The sequence below is a fragment of the Melitaea cinxia genome, chromosome 13, assembly GCF_905220565.1.
Source record: "Melitaea cinxia chromosome 13, ilMelCinx1.1, whole genome shotgun sequence".
NCBI lineage: Eukaryota > Metazoa > Arthropoda > Insecta > Lepidoptera > Nymphalidae > Melitaea > Melitaea cinxia.
The window spans coordinates 5237380-5257474 of NC_059406.1; the positions used below are offsets into that span (position 1 = coordinate 5237380).

The 20095-nt window shown below is 48.8% G+C and overlaps 1 protein-coding gene across 2 annotated transcripts in view; it reads right to left on the bottom strand.

Annotated features, from left to right (window-relative positions):
• Positions 1-20095, bottom strand: part of LOC123659169 (dynein heavy chain, cytoplasmic) — a 73957-nt gene that overhangs the window by 7526 nt on the left and 46336 nt on the right. For both annotated transcript variants that reach the window (XM_045594426.1, XM_045594425.1), the window contains 22 exons: positions 16305-16464; positions 16107-16208; positions 15928-16027; positions 14653-14851; positions 13247-13364; positions 12946-13161; positions 12556-12711; positions 11969-12142; positions 10474-10638; positions 9215-9351; positions 8978-9138; positions 8475-8617; positions 8331-8399; positions 8055-8228; positions 7375-7595; positions 6098-6266; positions 2142-2316; positions 1928-2045; positions 1526-1739; positions 917-989; positions 716-837; positions 133-318 (listed from right to left, as the gene is read on the bottom strand). In XM_045594426.1, the coding sequence (XP_045450382.1) occupies positions 133-318; positions 716-837; positions 917-989; positions 1526-1739; positions 1928-2045; positions 2142-2316; positions 6098-6266; positions 7375-7595; positions 8055-8228; positions 8331-8399; positions 8475-8617; positions 8978-9138; positions 9215-9351; positions 10474-10638; positions 11969-12142; positions 12556-12711; positions 12946-13161; positions 13247-13364; positions 14653-14851; positions 15928-16027; positions 16107-16208; positions 16305-16464 (3352 nt within the window). The remainder of the gene's footprint in view (positions 1-132; positions 319-715; positions 838-916; positions 990-1525; positions 1740-1927; positions 2046-2141; positions 2317-6097; positions 6267-7374; positions 7596-8054; positions 8229-8330; positions 8400-8474; positions 8618-8977; positions 9139-9214; positions 9352-10473; positions 10639-11968; positions 12143-12555; positions 12712-12945; positions 13162-13246; positions 13365-14652; positions 14852-15927; positions 16028-16106; positions 16209-16304; positions 16465-20095) is intronic.

A 20095-nucleotide genomic window follows, 5' to 3' on the forward strand; every position in this document is an offset into this window, starting at 1 on the left:
TAATTATAGATTTATAGTATATTCAAAGACTGCAATACGTTCTTTCCTCTCAAAAGTTAGTCAGTTAGTTTGTTTAGTTTCAAGTAATTTTTCTGTGCCTATAAAATAATCTAACTAATAGTTGCCACTTACACCATCGACGTTAGCCACAAGAGCGAAGTCGGCTTCAAATGATCTCGGTGTGAAGAGCTTGCAAAGGAAGGAGTGCAGTAAGCGTTGATCGAATAAGTTATCAATCTTTCCTCCATATATGCACTGTGACAGTAGAGTCACGAGGGCTTCCCATGGAACCTTTTCTGGTGGGAGGTTGGTACGACCCTGAAAAATGGCTTACTTTAAATTACATGTCTATGGTTATGAACAAAAAATAATTAACCAGTTTTAGGTATTGGTTTCATGAACAAAAAAACGAGTGTGCTTAAGATCACACAACTGAAGTAAAACATCTTTAGTTTCTACAGTAATATACGAAACGTAACTCTCTCTTTCTATTTTCACTAACTTACATCTCCCTCTAAACTTTCATTCGCCTCGCCCGATCACAATTTTCGTAACGCTTTCGTAACGTATTCACGATCTTACTCCCCAAGTCAAGATAAAGAAGTTTTACTTCAAAAATAAGGAAAAAGTTTTAGATATTATATATTTTTGTAGGATTTAAACTGCTTTCGTATTTTTCCTATTATTATTAATACGGTTAAAAAGAAATGATTACCATAGCTGTGGCATCAATCCATGTATCGAGAGTATCGCACGCTACACGCAGGTCGGACTCGTTGAACTCGTAATACTTAGCCCAACCCAGCGGCACGTAACGCAGACGTTCTTGAACGATACCTGAATAGAAAAAATATTAAATTAGAAAATTTTAGTACTTTAAACGATATTAGTAGGAAAAATTGCAGTATTTGCTAACCATGGAACCACGCCAACAAGAAGTATAGTCTTGCCCGCTCTGAGGGCTGTTTCATCATGCGGGATGCAGGTACCTGAAATTCATAGTTCCGTTGCTATTCTAAAAAAAAAAAAAAATATTGGCAAAAGTACTGGACGCAACATTTATCTAAGCTTTTTTGACGTACACAGATAATGTTACATCAAAATTAATAATGCACTTATATATACTAGCTAACCTAGCGAGCTTCGTATCGCCTTATTTTTTTTTCTTAAATATAACGACACCATATAGCGCCTATCTTTCAAGTTGGATAAATTGCACATGTGTGCAAATTTAATTAAAATCGGTTAAGTAGTTTAGGAGTACATCGCGGCATCGAGCGGAGTACCAATGAAGAATGTTTCAAAATAGTTTTTTTTTCCCTTTGAGAGCTTCCGCTGCATGCCCTTCGTAAACAGTAAAAGTTTTGCAAAAATCATGTATAACAGAATTGTTCGTATTCCTCGCGGACGAAGTCGCAGGCAGAAGCTAGTAATATACACTGAGGCTGTGGTGTAGTGGTGCGTATGGCATGCTGGCGCCTGAGCACCGTTCCCTGGGGCGGAGAGTTGGCGGACGGACGCTCACGGTGGCGAAGGTGCGCAGCAGGTTGGCGCGGATGCCGGGCGGCGGCTCGAACACCAGCACGCGGCCGGCGCGCAGCAGGTTGACGGGCAGCTTGGGGCTGATCTCCGTCGTGAGGAACAGGCGGAAGCTGGGGTGCGGCTGCAGCGAGTGCAGCTTCTTCTCCAGCTGCACCAGCCACACCGGCGCCAGGTGCACGTTCTTCAGCATCACCCACCTGGGAGTAGCGACCGCTCGTTTACACTAAGTACATCGGGGAACGTTGCGAGTCCCTAAGACTTATTATCTGTTTACACCGTTTGATACAGAGTCGTGTTTCATTAGATACTGTTTTATGTTGGTTTGGGTGTAAAGAAATCTATCTATCTAAATGCGAAATCGCACTACACGATCAAAAATACCGACCTTCCAGTCTTGCATGCGGTGTTTATTGCACGTTCAGCTTGATTAAAACCTTCCGCTGAACCAATAGCGATACTTGATAACGGTTTATTTAATTCAGTAGCCATGTCATCCACCCGACCTGAATAAAAATATAAATTAAATTAGTAAATTAAAAACGTCACATCTCTGCGTGCAAAATATACTTATGATATATATAATGATATTTTCCGCTTACCGCTAGCATCATATCCTGGTACGGAGCAGAGTAAGGCTGGAGTAGTAGCGTTAAGTTGGTGTTCAGTAATACTACAGAGATCCAGTTCAGTTTCTGCCTTAGCCATAAATGTAGGTCCTAGCACTGAAGCGACTAACTGAGTAGCAGCAGCGATCACGCGGTCCGGTCTGAATGCCTGTTCGAATTACGAACAAAATGAGTAAAAAGTATCAATAAAAGAGTTATCTCGTTTGAATATCGTCTAATCACTGTCTAAAAATTGGTTTTGTGTTAAGTCTAGTTAAAAAATGAAACACAAATCTTTATAAACATAATAAAGAAAAGTTACTATGTTGACAAGTTTAATCAGTCTTAATAACTTGCTGATCCTCTATGTAATTGTTTAAAGCGAGCTCATAAGATTAGGGTAATCTCAGCGCGAGCGTCGACATGGCTCGCATTTTTCTTTTGTGTTTTAAGTACGGGGAGGCTCGTTAGTTTGATGATAACCCCTTCATAGATAGATTTTGCAAAAATATGTAAAATTATCTTTGCTTAAGAGGCTCCCCCTTCTCAACGACCTTGAGCATTTAGTCTTTGCCACACCCCACCCACTCGCACTTCATCTGATCAGTGTTACGTAAATGTTATTAAGCTCGGCCATCTACCGGCTCTAGCTTGTACTACTAGGACATGCGATTGATCCGTTTCTAAGACCAAGAGCTTGCGTACAAGTTGTGATCATGCATAATTATTATTTAATTCTTCTTCTTGTCACATTAATAAACTGAATCCGAGTTACAACATATATTTATTTGATATTTTTAATGTAACTTTAACGTATACTTAAGTATGTATTTACGTATTTTTTAATGTAACATGAAACCGGCCGAATTTTTCTGAGGTCCCCTTAATCTAGTTTCACAATCTAATACAGCATTCTGGCCTCCTCCGATAGAAAGGGTTACTCAGCAGCATTCGAGCACCTAACCTACCTGAGGGCGCCCTGGACAGCTCGCGCGCCTCGTCCAGGAGTCCGCGAGCCCCTAAGTGTGCGAGCGGGCGCCCGGTACCTGTATGAGCAGCAGGCGGTACATGGCGAGCGCGTGCGGCGGCGGCGGCGCGGCGGGCTCGCAGTCCCACAGCGTGGGCACGCACTGCTCGGGCGCGGCCTGGCCACTAGTGTGCGAGCGGGCGCCCGGTACCTGTATGAGCAGCAGGCGGTACATGGCGAGCGCGTGCGGCGGCGGCGGCGCGGCGGGCTCGCAGTCCCACAGCGTGGGCACGCACTGCTCGGGCGCGGCCTGGCCACTAGTGTGCGAGCGGGCGCCCGGTACCTGTATGAGCAGCAGGCGGTACATGGCGAGCGCGTGCGGCGGCGGCGGCGCGGCGGGCTCGCAGTCCCACAGCGTGGGCACGCACTGCTCGGGCGCGGCCTGGCCACTAGTGTGCGAGCGGGCGCCCGGTACCTGTATGAGCAGCAGGCGGTACATGGCGAGCGCGTGCGGCGGCGGCGGCGCGGCGGGCTCGCAGTCCCACAGCGTGGGCACGCACTGCTCGGGCGCGGCCTGGCCACTAGTGTGCGAGCGGGCGCCCGGTACCTGTATGAGCAGCAGGCGGTACATGGCGAGCGCGTGCGGCGGCGGCGGCGCGGCGGGCTCGCAGTCCCACAGCGTGGGCACGCACTGCTCGGGCGCGGCCTGGCCACTAGTGTGCGAGCGGGCGCCCGGTACCTGTATGAGCAGCAGGCGGTACATGGCGAGCGCGTGCGGCGGCGGCGGCGCGGCGGGCTCGCAGTCCCACAGCGTGGGCACGCACTGCTCGGGCGCGGCCTGGCCACTAGTGTGCGAGCGGGCGCCCGGTACCTGTATGAGCAGCAGGCGGTACATGGCGAGCGCGTGCGGCGGCGGCGGCGCGGCGGGCTCGCAGTCCCACAGCGTGGGCACGCACTGCTCGGGCGCGGCCTGGCCACTAGTGTGCGAGCGGGCGCCCGGTACCTGTATGAGCAGCAGGCGGTACATGGCGAGCGCGTGCGGCGGCGGCGGCGCGGCGGGCTCGCAGTCCCACAGCGTGGGCACGCACTGCTCGGGCGCGGCCTGGCCACTAGTGTGCGAGCGGGCGCCCGGTACCTGTATGAGCAGCAGGCGGTACATGGCGAGCGCGTGCGGCGGCGGCGGCGCGGCGGGCTCGCAGTCCCACAGCGTGGGCACGCACTGCTCGGGCGCGGCCTGGCCACTAGTGTGCGAGCGGGCGCCCGGTACCTGTATGAGCAGCAGGCGGTACATGGCGAGCGCGTGCGGCGGCGGCGGCGCGGCGGGCTCGCAGTCCCACAGCGTGGGCACGCACTGCTCGGGCGCGGCCTGGCCACTAGTGTGCGAGCGGGCGCCCGGTACCTGTATGAGCAGCAGGCGGTACATGGCGAGCGCGTGCGGCGGCGGCGGCGCGGCGGGCTCGCAGTCCCACAGCGTGGGCACGCACTGCTCGGGCGCGGCCTGGCCACTAGTGTGCGAGCGGGCGCCCGGTACCTGTATGAGCAGCAGGCGGTACATGGCGAGCGCGTGCGGCGGCGGCGGCGCGGCGGGCTCGCAGTCCCACAGCGTGGGCACGCACTGCTCGGGCGCGGCCTGGCCACTAGTGTGCGAGCGGGCGCCCGGTACCTGTATGAGCAGCAGGCGGTACATGGCGAGCGCGTGCGGCGGCGGCGGCGCGGCGGGCTCGCAGTCCCACAGCGTGGGCACGCACTGCTCGGGCGCGGCCTGGCCACTAGTGTGCGAGCGGGCGCCCGGTACCTGTATGAGCAGCAGGCGGTACATGGCGAGCGCGTGCGGCGGCGGCGGCGCGGCGGGCTCGCAGTCCCACAGCGTGGGCACGCACTGCTCGGGCGCGGCCTGGCCACTAGTGTGCGAGCGGGCGCCCGGTACCTGTATGAGCAGCAGGCGGTACATGGCGAGCGCGTGCGGCGGCGGCGGCGCGGCGGGCTCGCAGTCCCACAGCGTGGGCACGCACTGCTCGGGCGCGGCCTGGCCACTAGTGTGCGAGCGGGCGCCCGGTACCTGTATGAGCAGCAGGCGGTACATGGCGAGCGCGTGCGGCGGCGGCGGCGCGGCGGGCTCGCAGTCCCACAGCGTGGGCACGCACTGCTCGGGCGCGGCCTGGCCACTAGTGTGCGAGCGGGCGCCCGGTACCTGTATGAGCAGCAGGCGGTACATGGCGAGCGCGTGCGGCGGCGGCGGCGCGGCGGGCTCGCAGTCCCACAGCGTGGGCACGCACTGCTCGGGCGCGGCCTGGCCACTAGTGTGCGAGCGGGCGCCCGGTACCTGTATGAGCAGCAGGCGGTACATGGCGAGCGCGTGCGGCGGCGGCGGCGCGGCGGGCTCGCAGTCCCACAGCGTGGGCACGCACTGCTCGGGCGCGGCCTGGCCACTAGTGTGCGAGCGGGCGCCCGGTACCTGTATGAGCAGCAGGCGGTACATGGCGAGCGCGTGCGGCGGCGGCGGCGCGGCGGGCTCGCAGTCCCACAGCGTGGGCACGCACTGCTCGGGCGCGGCCTGGCCACTAGTGTGCGAGCGGGCGCCCGGTACCTGTATGAGCAGCAGGCGGTACATGGCGAGCGCGTGCGGCGGCGGCGGCGCGGCGGGCTCGCAGTCCCACAGCGTGGGCACGCACTGCTCGGGCGCGGCCTGGCCACTAGTGTGCGAGCGGGCGCCCGGTACCTGTATGAGCAGCAGGCGGTACATGGCGAGCGCGTGCGGCGGCGGCGGCGCGGCGGGCTCGCAGTCCCACAGCGTGGGCACGCACTGCTCGGGCGCGGCCTGGCCACTAGTGTGCGAGCGGGCGCCCGGTACCTGTATGAGCAGCAGGCGGTACATGGCGAGCGCGTGCGGCGGCGGCGGCGCGGCGGGCTCGCAGTCCCACAGCGTGGGCACGCACTGCTCGGGCGCGGCCTGGCCACTAGTGTGCGAGCGGGCGCCCGGTACCTGTATGAGCAGCAGGCGGTACATGGCGAGCGCGTGCGGCGGCGGCGGCGCGGCGGGCTCGCAGTCCCACAGCGTGGGCACGCACTGCTCGGGCGCGGCCTGCGCCAGCCACGCCGATAGCTCCGGCAGCTCGCGAGCCTTGTCCAGCAACCGTCGGAACGCGACCAGCCTGCGCGTTACAATTCAATTCAATTCACATTTATTTATAAACTGACACATGGTTTTGGGTTAAAGTTACAGCAATGGTCAACTTTTGCACTGACAATGAGTGCACCATTTGTAGATACACCAAGTATTACTGTTTTGTAGACCATTTCGTCATAAGAAAAAAAGAAGGATTATATAACTTGTTTTGCTTTAGATTTTTAACCGACTTCCAAAAAAGGAGGAGGTTCTCAATTCGACTGTATTTTTTTTATGTATGTTACTTTAGAACTTTTGACTGGGTGGAGCGATTTCAACAAATTTTCTTTTAATCGAAAGGTGGTATGTGTCATTTGGTCCCATTTAAATTTATTTGAGATCTAACAATAACTTTTTGAGTTATATCTAATAATGCGTTTTTACTTGACGCTTTTTTTGGTCGATCTATGTTGTATTATACTGCATAATTTTCTACTGGATGTACCGATTTTGATAATTCTTTTTTTGTTGGAAGGGATATCCCTAGTTTGGTACCATGATAAGGAAACCAGGATCCGATGATGGGATCCCAGAGAAATCGAAGAAAACTCTCGAAAATCCGCAAAAACTTTTTACTGGGTGTACCGATTTTGATAATTTTTAATTTAATCGAAAGCTAATGTTTATCATGTGGTCACATATAAATTTTATCGAGATCTGATAACTACTTTTTGAGTAATTTAACGACGTAAGATAACGCGTAGTTACTTGACTAATTTTTCGTCGATCTACGTTGTTATTACTCGTCGATGTAATTGAAGTCGGTTTTTTTTCGTTTGCAAGCAAACACAATTATTCTTTTGAAAATGTATGTTTTCTAACAATGTTGAAGAAGAAATTTGTATTTCAAAAAAAACTCGACGTTCCTGTCCCTTAACCGAGACATCATGACTCTTGGTAAAGTAATTTTCATTGCATCTCAGTCCCAATTTATATAAAAAGTCAACGAGAGAACGTTTGGTTTCTCTGGACGATTTTGGTGCTCTTCTGGGACAAGTGTATAAAATGTTATTTTAGACAAAGTTATCATTATCTCGTCCTAGTCTCATAATGCGACACAAGACTCCGCCGACACCGTCGGTGCCGCAGCGCACCTGGAGCCGAGGCGCGCGGCGGCGTCGTGCTGCTGCGGCGAGAGCGCGTCGAGCGGCGCCGAGTCGGCCACGAAGCCCTCGCGGCCGCGCAGGAACACGCCGAACTGCTGCTCCAGCGTGTCCTCGGCGCCCGTGCCCTTCAGCTGGATGCGGCACAGCAGCAGCGCGAACGTCAGGCGGTCCGTGTGCAGCATGCCGCGCGCCACGCGCTCGTACACCGCCTGCGACCATGCCGTATGTACATGCGTATACTTAGACATATGTTATCATTACCTACCAGCTAATTCCTACATATATTTATCAACAAACTTGACGTGTCACTTCAAATAAGTATACTTTCTTAAGCAGCCGAGCTCCTCACCTTACACTGTCTATTTAAACAGTACTTATATCAGTAAGCCAGAGATTTTATTTATTAGTCGGGACACACTAATCGTAGAAAGTATTGGTACGACTTAAAAAAAAAAAAAAAAAAACTTTTTTTCCTCGGAAAGGCTATTTCAATAAATGTCAACTGTAAGCAATCTAAAAAGTACCGAATTCAGATGTGAGCATAGAGTCAGTTTAAGATAGTGGACTAGGAACAACAAACAATACCATAAGATTTTTTTTCTGATAATCGAAATGTAACGATGCTTCACTTGTATACAAAAAAAAAGTAAAAAAGTTGTAAAGGTTACCGTGAAAAGTTCCTCTGTGATGGTCTTCAATCTTGCAGTGTAGTCCGAGACGCCGTTGAGGCCGGGGCACACGAGTACGGTGCTGAAGATATCGAGGAACATCTTGAGAGAGTACTGGTACAAGAAGTGGACCTGGTGCAGTGACTCCATCGTAAAATAGATGCTGCTGCAAGCCTGAAAACCACGACAACACCCATAAATAAAACTGTATTTTGTTTTTTCTTTACATTTTAACAACAATTACAACTATTACAATTAGAATAGTCTCACACTTACTTGAGACAATGGCAAATATTGTTGGCTGACTGTTTCTATTTCCGCAATAACTTTATCTGTTTCTTCGACCTGAAAAAAGGAAAAAATGAAATTGTCTTTTCGTAATCGTTAACTAACATACATATGCATATGGATAGTTTTTACCTTTTGTCCTATATCGTCCGCCTCTTTCTTAAGAGTTTCGAGCGTCGCGATAACAGAGTCATCGTCGAGAATTTTGCCCTTCGCGTCGTTAAGAGCTTGAAGTAGAGATTTCTCCAACTGACGGAGACGTAGATGGAATTCACCTGAAAAACGTAAATTCATAATAAACCAACGAAATTTTACCGAATCAAAAAAGAATAATCTCTTATTGTATTACTAGCTGACCCAGAAAACGTTGTTTTGCCATATATATTATGAAAATTTAGGGTCGTATGTATTTTTTGATGCTAAATCATAATAAAAATAAAATAAATTATCAAATATAAAAAAAATATTAAGGGGTGGACTACCCTTAACATTTAGGGGGGTGACTAATAGATGTTGTTCGATTCTCAGACTTACCCAATATGCACACAAAATTTCATGAGAATCGGTCAAGCCGTTTCGGAGGAGTTTAACTACAAGCACCGCGACACGAGAATTGTATATATTAGATGACTCACCTTGTAATTTAAGAAGATCTGATCGCTTAGTATCAATATCCGGTCGCTCCGCCTTAAGTACGCGATGCAGGCACTGCGACTGTAGCGATGAGCGCGTCACCGTGAAGTTAACGAAAGTCACTCGGGAACACATATCCGGAGGGAACTCCACCGTCGGGTCCCTTCAAACAAACAGTTATAAGTTGAGTATTTCAGCTAAAAGTAAGTAGAAATATGCGTTTTTAGCTGAATACTTACCTGGTACTCAAGAAGATAACGAATGAAGGACTAAGATCAATGTCCTGGTCTCCGAGTGTAATGAGCACACGACCGCCTGTTCGACGCAGCTCCCGGTTCAAAACAGGGTTTAAGATTGGGTCGTAATTTTCGACATCCTGTTTAAACATTAATAGAATTGTATAAAATTATTACACACAATAGTATTTTTAACCTCCGACGTCTTTTTACGTCTTTTTGTCTGTCTATCTGTCTGTGGCTCCGTAGCTCGCAAATGGATGAAGCGATTTCAATTTTTTTTATTTTTATGAAAGGTGAGTTAGAGTGTTTTTAGATATGTTTGATGAAAATCGGTTGAGTCGCTTAAAAGTTGTGGGGGGTGAAAGTGGGGAATAATAACCGAATATCTGCAAATATAATCTAGTGGGGTCTCAAATGAAAGCGGGTCACGTGCACATTACAAAATAATGTGTTCAATTAAAATCGGTTGAGCCCTGAAAGACTCTGAGCATAAAAGTGGGGAACATACCCAATATCTGCAAATATGTGTGGTGGGGAGAAAATGAGGATGGAAATCCGAATGTCAGTAAATTTACCCAAGTACCATTGAAATAGCATCGTATGCATTTTACAAAATTAATAATAAACATAAATGAACAATACTAATAAAAATCGGTTGAGCCGTTTGAAGTTAATGGGGGCTACAAGTGGGGATGGAAAACAGAATGTCTGTGAATATATCTTAATGTTGTATCAAATGAAAGAGCACTGAAAAAGAATATTAATAACTTAATCAAGAGCGTTCTTAGTTTCATTTGATGAGAAAATTGGTGAAAAGCTGTTTTAAAGTTATGGTAATGGTGTCAGAAAATTGGGACATGGAAATACAATTGTCAAGTGAAAGTATCAATTACTACATCTCAATCTTTGTAATTCTGCTAAAGATACAAAATCTTCATTATAATAAGTGTACCTATAAAAAGTATAAAATAAAAATTAAATTAAAAATTTAAAAAAACTCCCGACACAATAACCTGAGTTTCCTTTAAAAAGTAAAAAATAATTAAAGAAACTCAATCTTAAAGTACCTAAGTATGTACGAGTATTAATAATTCTAAACAAAATACATCGCGTTGGGAGACCACTCCTATTTATTTATTACCTACTATTAATTTTTTCATTAGTATCACATGCATAGGTTGCCTTAGGTAGCTAAGTCTTTTTTTTTTAATTTTTAATTTAATTTTTATATTTTAAAAGTCTTTACAATCAGAACGTACCTGCACGAGCAATGGGTTACCGAAACGCAAAGCCGATTCCAAGTTCTTCCTGAACGAATCGTCGAGGAACGAAGTCTTCGTTATCTTGCGTTCCTTGAATTCGCGCATTATGAACTCCGTCGCTTGACCCGATGGATCGATGATCAGGGGGTAACGGTTGAATCGCTGCAAATAGATATTCATAAATATTTACATCACTACATAGCATAAAACAAAGTCACTTCCCACTGTCCATATGCTTAGATTTTTAAAACTACGCAACGGATTTTGATGTGGTTTTCTTTAGTAAATAGTGATTCCAGAGGAAGAAACACAAAAAACACATTTTTTCGCTTACATTGCAAATGTTTATTACTGTCTCCCTCTTCCTATTAGACAAGCTCAATCTCTCTTCTCCTTCAAAAAATACCTTAAACTACACTATTTGTCACTAAACACGTCATGATCGCCTATATCGTCTTTGTATGATATAATATATATTTATTTTTATTTATTAATTTATCTTTTTGTACTTTATTCAAATAATCTAATTCGCACATCAATTATTTGTTTACTTCCTAACTGCAGTTTCTGTTATTGTGTCCTATACCCAAAGGTTGTCTGGAAGAGATCGCTCTTTCAGCGATAAGACTACCTTTGTTTGTTCTTTCATTTTTAACCGACTTCAAAAAAAGGAGGAGGCTACTCAATTCGACCGTATATATTTATTTTTTTATGTATGTTCGGGGATAACTCCGTCGTTTATGAACCGATTTTGATAATTCTTTTTTTGTTGGAAAGGAGATATCCCTAGTTTGTTACTATGATAAGGAAACCAGGATCTGATGATGGGATCCCAGAGGAATCGAGGGAAACTCTCGAAAATCCGCATAACTTTTTACTGGGTGTATCGATTTTGATGATTTTTAATTGATTCGAAAGCCGATGTTTATCATGTGGTCACATTTGAATTTCATCGAGATCTGATAACAATTTTTGGAGTAATCTTTGATGATGCGTATTTACTTGAGTATTTTTTCGTCTACCTACGTTGTATTACTTGTCGATATAATTAAATTTGGTTTTTCTTCGTTTGCTTGCAAACACAATTATATGTTTTTTTTTGTTGTTTCTTTTAATGGTGTACACTGTACAATAAAGAGTATTAATATTATTGTTTATTTTATATTTCGTATCAGCATTACACCTGTGCGAAGCCGGGGCTGGGCACTAGTTATATATATGGTATATGTTTTTTAAAAAATATAATTAGGTCGGAAAACAAGCGCACTGCTCCAATGCTGGTAAGCGATTACCGTAGCTTATTGACGTCTGCAGCACCAGAAGTATCGCAAGCGGTTATATATATATATATATATATATATATATATATATATATATATATATATATATATATATATATATATATATATAACTCGTTAGCTACTACTAGCCTAGCCGTAAAAATGGGAGAATATTAGTAAATGAGGCCAGCAGGCGGGGCTGGCCCGCTCACCCTGAGCATGATGGCGTTCTCGACGCAGAGCTCGTCGCTGGGCAGCGCGTTGGCCTGCCAGCGCAGGCGCTCGTCGGGGTTGCTGAGGTACTCCGTGCGCGCGATGTCGGCGCGGAACTTGATGTGCGCGGCCGCCAGGTGGCTGCTCCACGTCGAGAACAGGTTCTGGCGGTACTGCGTGCGAGCAATGCACCTTCATCATGCTGTCACTGTCATGCTCTATGCTCTTTATTGTCTATGGTTGTCTATTACAAGTCTTATTGCGTAAAGATAGTCAAATACTGCAATATGTTACATAAATCAAAAGTTACAAATTACGTTCTTACGTTCGAAATGTAAACATGTTGCAGCTCACACTAAGTTTTAAAGCGTGAAAAATTAAGTGTTCTGTTCTATAGTTATTTATAATCTACGACTGTCTTTGGTCATCTATAGTTATTTATAATCTACGACTGTCTTGATGGTGATCAAATTACAATTAGTTACTTATGCCTAAAGGAAAAGTCATACTTTACAAGTGTCACCACTAATGTCTGTTTCGTAGATATATAACAATTTTATTTTCAGCGTATAGAATATATACTCACATGCTGGTCGAAGTATCCGCCATAAGCTATGAAAGCAGCGGACAATAAGACGTCTCCGATAATGGTGCTCATTTGTGAGCGGAACGTCTCTGAACTGGCCTCCCATCGCTCGCGTTCGATCACCAAGCTTTTCAACAGTGCTATCGAACGATCGACCTGCAGACGATTGAGGTAGGAAACTTAATGACTGTTTAGATAACAACCAACTGATATACAAATTTAATTTTGTAGTGTGTTTTTAGTTGTGTGTACAACTAAAGTGGCACCGGGAATTGAATCGCACCCTGGGAGCGCCTAGTAAACTTTGCCCCAACAAATTAACTGCTGGCACTTAAACCACTTATGTTTTTAAATTTTAAAGTGTAGTACATGAAGAAAATATCTTTTTACCTTGGCTTGAACGTTTTCGAGGTCAGTCTTAATGGCCTGGGCTTGACTGATGAGTTGTGCGTATTCCTCCTTGTAGGAAGCGATGGATTTCTCTAGCTGTGCTATAAGATCACGCACTTCGTTTCCTGCCTTAACATTATACTGCGCTTGGTCTTCGAGAGCCTTCAGTTCATTACGTAATGGCTCCACACGTTTTAACATATCGGCGTATTCAATCTATAAAGTAGTTAGTAAATATATAATTTAAAAGGAATTCTTACTGGTAAGCAATAATCAAGGGAGCAATTGAATATTTTATTACCTGAGCTATAGCCCATTTTACCATAGGACCGCAGGCCATACTGGCTCTGTTTACTTTCTCAAAGTTGTAATCAGGGTTACTAAGATAACGTGTCTTCATTTTTTCCCGTACATCGTCACTGACAAAAGGAATTGGTGATTAATAATTTGCTCATACACAAAATAATTAAACTGTGCGTTAGGGGAAACCAATGAACCAAACCAAAAAAAAAAACTCTGACCATTTGTTTCATGCACATTCATTTTCCATCAACCTTTAATTTAAATTCCTTTAACCGGGATGATATAGAATGAACGTCACTTTAAGAACACAACAAACAAAAGAAATAAAAAATTTAAATGCATCACAGTACTTTTGATAAACATAGATAGCAAACAAAAAAAAAAAAGATGTAAAAAAAAAACAAAGCGAAACGAATTTCTGCCGTTAGTGGCTTTCAACAGGTTCCTCGGAGACCACTTATGAATGGACATTATTTATTGGCAAATACATTCATGCAATACGGAGAGACCTGTGTTTCACTGATATCTGGAAAGAACAGATGTTCTAAACATTTGCCAAATCATTTGAATATTGTACAATCCATTAAAATATTTTAATATTGGCAAATATTATAATATGATATATGAATATAGAAGTAATATTTAATACAATGTAACACTTAAATGTTGTATTCAGTCCATCACCATCAACTGTTCCCGACACATGCAATTTTACTGTGCAGAACGAACTGTCTTAGAATATTTTTGGTGAATATATATTCAATATGCTAATATTTTGGTACTTTTTTATAAAAATAATTAATGTTTCTCTATCTACATTGTAATATGTGGTGGACAATTGTTACATTATGGTTTCAGATCTGTTACTGGAAATTGGATTTAAGCCAACTGGCATTATATCTACTTATTACTCTGGAAAATTCGTTATGCAGTTTCAATTCTAAGGTTACGTGTAGACGGTGTCTCCATACCGCCGGCAGGCATGTTTGTTAGTTTTAGCGGTTTGCGGGCCGCGTGCGGTCGTCTTCGGTGTTAGCCCGACGGCGCCGTCTACACGCAACCGAACAGTTACATATGCAGACATCCACCATGCAAAAAGCAAGCTCAAAGCAAATTAAATACTATCGTTTTAAAATATAAAACACAAAACCTATTTATAAATCTTTCGTTGTGATATCACTTATCATATAGCAGCTATAAGGCTGTAACATATAATTATTAGCCAATGTTGATTTGAACATAATTATGTAAAATAAAACAATTTCATTGATCGCGCACAAATATGATAAATGATGTTATAACTGCACCATCACCAAACAAATGTTCCGATCGGTCGAGGGACGAAAGGGGACGGGGGCACTGGAGGGGCGGTGGGGTGGGGAGTAAGCTCGAGGCGGTGCTCACGTGATGTCCTCGGTGGAGAAGTTGGAGACGATGCTGTTGATGAAGTTCTCGCGCATGATGACGGCGCGGATGGCCTTCCAGTCGGTGGCGTTCTCGCCCAGCAGCAGGCAGATGGACTCGAGCGCCACCTTGACGATGGCGGGCGGGTTGCCCATCGAGCGCACCTCCACCAGGTGCTGCTTCTTTATGGACTTCACGGCTGCAGTCCGTCACCCGCCAAGCGAGAGCGACAGAGTACGAAAGGGGAGAAATAAAAAAGGCCTTTTTAGCTGAATGTGTCGCATGCGGCGGGCGGGCCGTGGGCGCCGGCGGTTAGTCACAGTCGTGTGCCGGTGCGGCAGTCGGTTAACGTTAACAACAGTCACGTATGCGAGCAAGCTTAGCATATTTACAATATTAACCATCTAATTAATATTAAATGTCATTCACAGTAATAAATAATACGAAACTTAAATACAGTACAATGCTTAGTATAAATATGTGTTAAGACAATATTACAATTTCGAATGCACTAATTACACTAAAATGTTTTTGCCAATAAATATCGGACTGAGAAGGAACGTTCGTACACGCTTGCTATCTACAGTAACGTGTGAAATGAGGGATGTAACTATAGATTTATTTAATGGTCCATTACATCTCTATAAAATCTTTAATTACGAAAAGATGGCACGTCTTCGGCGATAACGACCGAGTCGTCGGACTCCGAGCCGATCTCGAGCGGTTCGGAAGCGTAAACGTGCGATCTTTTTGTAGTAAAGTGAAGTGCACTAACGTGATGTTCTCAGTCTCGAAGTTAACAATAGTGGATATGAAGTTGTCCTTCATGACAACGGAGCGGATGCCCTTCCACGAGTCGCCCTTCTCGCCGAGCAGCGTGCAGATGGACTCCAGCGCCATCTTGACGACGGAGGGCGGGTTGGCCATGGACCGCACCTCCACCAGCTGCTGCTTCTTGATGGAGCGCACCGCTGTGTGGGATCCTCGTTACTTCCGATCTTACGCTACGTCTTTACTACGTTACCTTTTTAGATAGTTCAAATGTATACGTTCTATCTACGTGAGAATGGAGTATATCCGCTTTATTGCATTTGTTTCCGAACACAAAAATAAGTTTACAATCAAACGATCTAACGATATCTCTAATTTTTAAGACATTTTATCTTAATAAATATATTCAACATTTTATCATTTTTGTGCTCAGTGTTTGCTATTGAAGCTTTTAAAATATTATGTTAAACATATAAAGAAAAAAAAAAAAGAAATAAGTCAAACCGTTTTGCGCCTCGATAACAGCCGGTTCGACTTGTGCCAAGTCCGCCATTACATCTTTTCGTTTAGCTTCAATTTCCTTCGTCTGTTTTTCTAGAGCGACCTGAATCATTATAATATTAAAATCGATTAGCTTCCAACTAACAATTTATTTACTTCGACTGTTTTTAACTAATCCAAACCTGAATCTCTTGACTTTCGACTTTCTTCTTTTCAGCTTCTTGCTGGTCTTTGACCATTTGCCGGAGTTTTGCGTTTGCAGCCTCATTCTTAGCTTGTAGCTCCTAAAATACGTTTTTATTATAGTCAGTATATTGAAAAATAAAGTAGCGAAGACTATATACACAATTAGAAAGATTTTCATATTAGTTTTCAATTACCTGTGACTTCACTGCAAGACTCTTCTGCATTTCCTCAACTTGCTCCACTGTCTCAGCGATCTTTCCAAGACCAACGTTCAAGTGAAGCTGCTGCTCCTCGAGGTCGGCGCGTTTCTCCGCGTATAGTTTCACCATTTGTTGGATAAAGTCCAGATAGTGTCTGAAACGTGTTGACAAGTAATATATTTAAGATTTATAATAAGTTTTAATAACTAATAACAGAAAACAGATAACCTAACTTTAAAAGTACGTTAAAAGTAGTTTTTACTTTTAATTACTGTATCTGAATAAAAAGAAATAGGAAAACCTATGGATTGGCAAACTATGGTGGTTTTCCAATAACAGCACTAAAGTGCTTTATGGAGCATAAAGCTCAACGTTGCATTTAACTACAGTAAAGCTTCGCACAATCGAGCACTCAAAAATGCTGTTTTCGCGTGATGCGTGCAGTCGATACCGACTTAACAAGTATTTAATGAAACAACTTTTTTTCGGATTTTATCGCGGTTAATTCGTTATTCGTTGGTCACGGGAAGACCATGGTTGCTGTAAAGTATCCGAAACGTCGGGAATCAAAAGTTAATAATAAACCGCGATAAAATCCGAAAAAAGTTGTTTCATTAAATGAGTGAAATTCGCGTAAACATTAGAAAACAAAATTAACAAGTATTTTTCTCTTTAAGTTGGCATTGATCGAAATTTTATTTATACTATCGTAATATTTTTTTTTTTTTTTATGTCACTAGGTCGGCAAACAAGCGTACGGCTCACCTGATGGTAAGCGATTACCGTAGCTTATAGATGCCTGCAACACTAGAAGCATCGCAAGCGCGCTGCCGACCCAATCCCCCAGTAGCTATATATGTATTGCTTAATGTTGAAAAAAAAAGCAAAGCTTCGTCTGTTTGTAATGAGCGTGGGCACCTGGGCGTGATGGCCATGGTGCGGTTGGCGCGCTTGGCCAGGCGCGCGTTGGCGCGGTGCAGCGTCTGGTGCACGTACACGCAGGCGTTGACCACGGCGGCGCGGTGCGACGGCCGCGCGCCCAGCTCGCTCTGTAGTGAGTGTGGGCGTGATGAGTCACCTGGGCGTGATGGCCATGGTGCGGTTGGCGCGCTTGGCCAGGCGCGCGTTGGCGCGGTGCAGCGTCTGGTGCACGTACACGCAGGCGTTGACCACGGCGGCGCGGTGCGACGGCCGCGCGCCCAGCTCGCTCTGTAGTGAGTGTGGGCGTGATGAGTCACCTGGGCGTGATGGCCATGGTGCGGTTGGCGCGCTTGGCCAGGCGCGCGTTGGCGCGGTGCAGCGTCTGGTGCACGTACACGCAGGCGTTGACCACGGCGGCGCGGTGCGACGGCCGCGCGCCCAGCTCGCTCTGTAGTGAGTGTGGGCGTGATGAGTCACCTGGGCGTGATGGCCATGGTGCGGTTGGCGCGCTTGGCCAGGCGCGCGTTGGCGCGGTGCAGCGTCTGGTGCACGTACACGCAGGCGTTGACCACGGCGGCGCGGTGCGACGGCCGCGCGCCCAGCTCGCTCTGTAGTGAGTGTGGGCGTGATGAGTCACCTGGGCGTGATGGCCATGGTGCGGTTGGCGCGCTTGGCCAGGCGCGCGTTGGCGCGGTGCAGCGTCTGGTGCACGTACACGCAGGCGTTGACCACGGCGGCGCGGTGCGACGGCCGCGCGCCCAGCTCGCTCTGTAGTGAGTGTGGGCGTGATGAGTCACCTGGGCGTGATGGCCATGGTGCGGTTGGCGCGCTTGGCCAGGCGCGCGTTGGCGCGGTGCAGCGTCTGGTGCACGTACACGCAGGCGTTGACCACGGCGGCGCGGTGCGACGGCCGCGCGCCCAGCTCGCTCTGTAGTGAGTGTGGGCGTGATGAGTCACCTGGGCGTGATGGCCATGGTGCGGTTGGCGCGCTTGGCCAGGCGCGCGTTGGCGCGGTGCAGCGTCTGGTGCACGTACACGCAGGCGTTGACCACGGCGGCGCGGTGCGACGGCCGCGCGCCCAGCTCGCTCTGTAGTGAGTGTGGGCGTGATGAGTCACCTGGGCGTGATGGCCATGGTGCGGTTGGCGCGCTTGGCCAGGCGCGCGTTGGCGCGGTGCAGCGTCTGGTGCACGTACACGCAGGCGTTGACCACGGCGGCGCGGTGCGACGGCCGCGCGCCCAGCTCGCTCTGTAGTGAGTGTGGGCGTGATGAGTCACCTGGGCGTGATGGCCATGGTGCGGTTGGCGCGCTTGGCCAGGCGCGCGTTGGCGCGGTGCAGCGTCTGGTGCACGTACACGCAGGCGTTGACCACGGCGGCGCGGTGCGACGGCCGCGCGCCCAGCTCGCTCTGTAGTGAGTGTGGGCGTGATGAGTCACCTGGGCGTGATGGCCATGGTGCGGTTGGCGCGCTTGGCCAGGCGCGCGTTGGCGCGGTGCAGCGTCTGGTGCACGTACACGCAGGCGTTGACCACGGCGGCGCGGTGCGACGGCCGCGCGCCCAGCTCGCTCTGTAGTGAGTGTGGGCGTGATGAGTCACCTGGGCGTGATGGCCATGGTGCGGTTGGCGCGCTTGGCCAGGCGCGCGTTGGCGCGGTGCAGCGTCTGGTGCACGTACACGCAGGCGTTGACCACGGCGGCGCGGTGCGACGGCCGCGCGCCCAGCTCGCTCTGTAGTGAGTGTGGGCGTGATGAGTCACCTGGGCGTGATGGCCATGGTGCGGTTGGCGCGCTTGGCCAGGCGCGCGTTGGCGCGGTGCAGCGTCTGGTGCACGTACACGCAGGCGTTGACCACGGCGGCGCGGTGCGACGGCCGCGCGCCCAGCTCGCTCTGTAGTGAGTGTGGGCGTGATGAGTCATCTGGGCGTGATGGCCATGGTGCGGTTGGCGCGCTTGGCCAGGCGCGCGTTGGCGCGGTGCAGCGTCTGGTGCACGTACACGCAGGCGTTGACCACGGCGGCGCGGTGCGACGGCCGCGCGCCCAGCTCGCTCTGTAGTGAGTGTGGGCGTGATGAGTCACCTGGGCGTGATGGCCATGGTGCGGTTGGCGCGCTTGGCCAGGCGCGCGTTGGCGCGGTGCAGCGTCTGGTGCACGTACACGCAGGCGTTGACCACGGCGGCGCGGTGCGACGGCCGCGCGCCCAGCTCGCTCTGTAGTGAGTGTGGGCGTGATGAGTCACCTGGGCGTGATGGCCATGGTGCGGTTGGCGCGCTTGGCCAGGCGCGCGTTGGCGCGGTGCAGCGTCTGGTGCACGTACACGCAGGCGTTGACCACGGCGGCGCGGTGCGACGGCCGCGCGCCCAGCTCGCTCTGTAGTGAGTGTGGGCGTGATGAGTCACCTGGGCGTGATGGCCATGGTGCGGTTGGCGCGCTTGGCCAGGCGCGCGTTGGCGCGGTGCAGCGTCTGGTGCACGTACACGCAGGCGTTGACCACGGCGGCGCGGTGCGACGGCCGCGCGCCCAGCTCGCTCTGTAGTGAGTGTGGGCGTGATGAGTCACCTGGGCGTGATGGCCATGGTGCGGTTGGCGCGCTTGGCCAGGCGCGCGTTGGCGCGGTGCAGCGTCTGGTGCACGTACACGCAGGCGTTGACCACGGCGGCGCGGTGCGACGGCCGCGCGCCCAGCTCGCTCTGTAGTGAGTGTGGGCGTGATGAGTCACCTGGGCGTGATGGCCATGGTGCGGTTGGCGCGCTTGGCCAGGCGCGCGTTGGCGCGGTGCAGCGTCTGGTGCACGTACACGCAGGCGTTGACCACGGCGGCGCGGTGCGACGGCCGCGCGCCCAGCTCGCTCTGTAGTGAGTGTGGG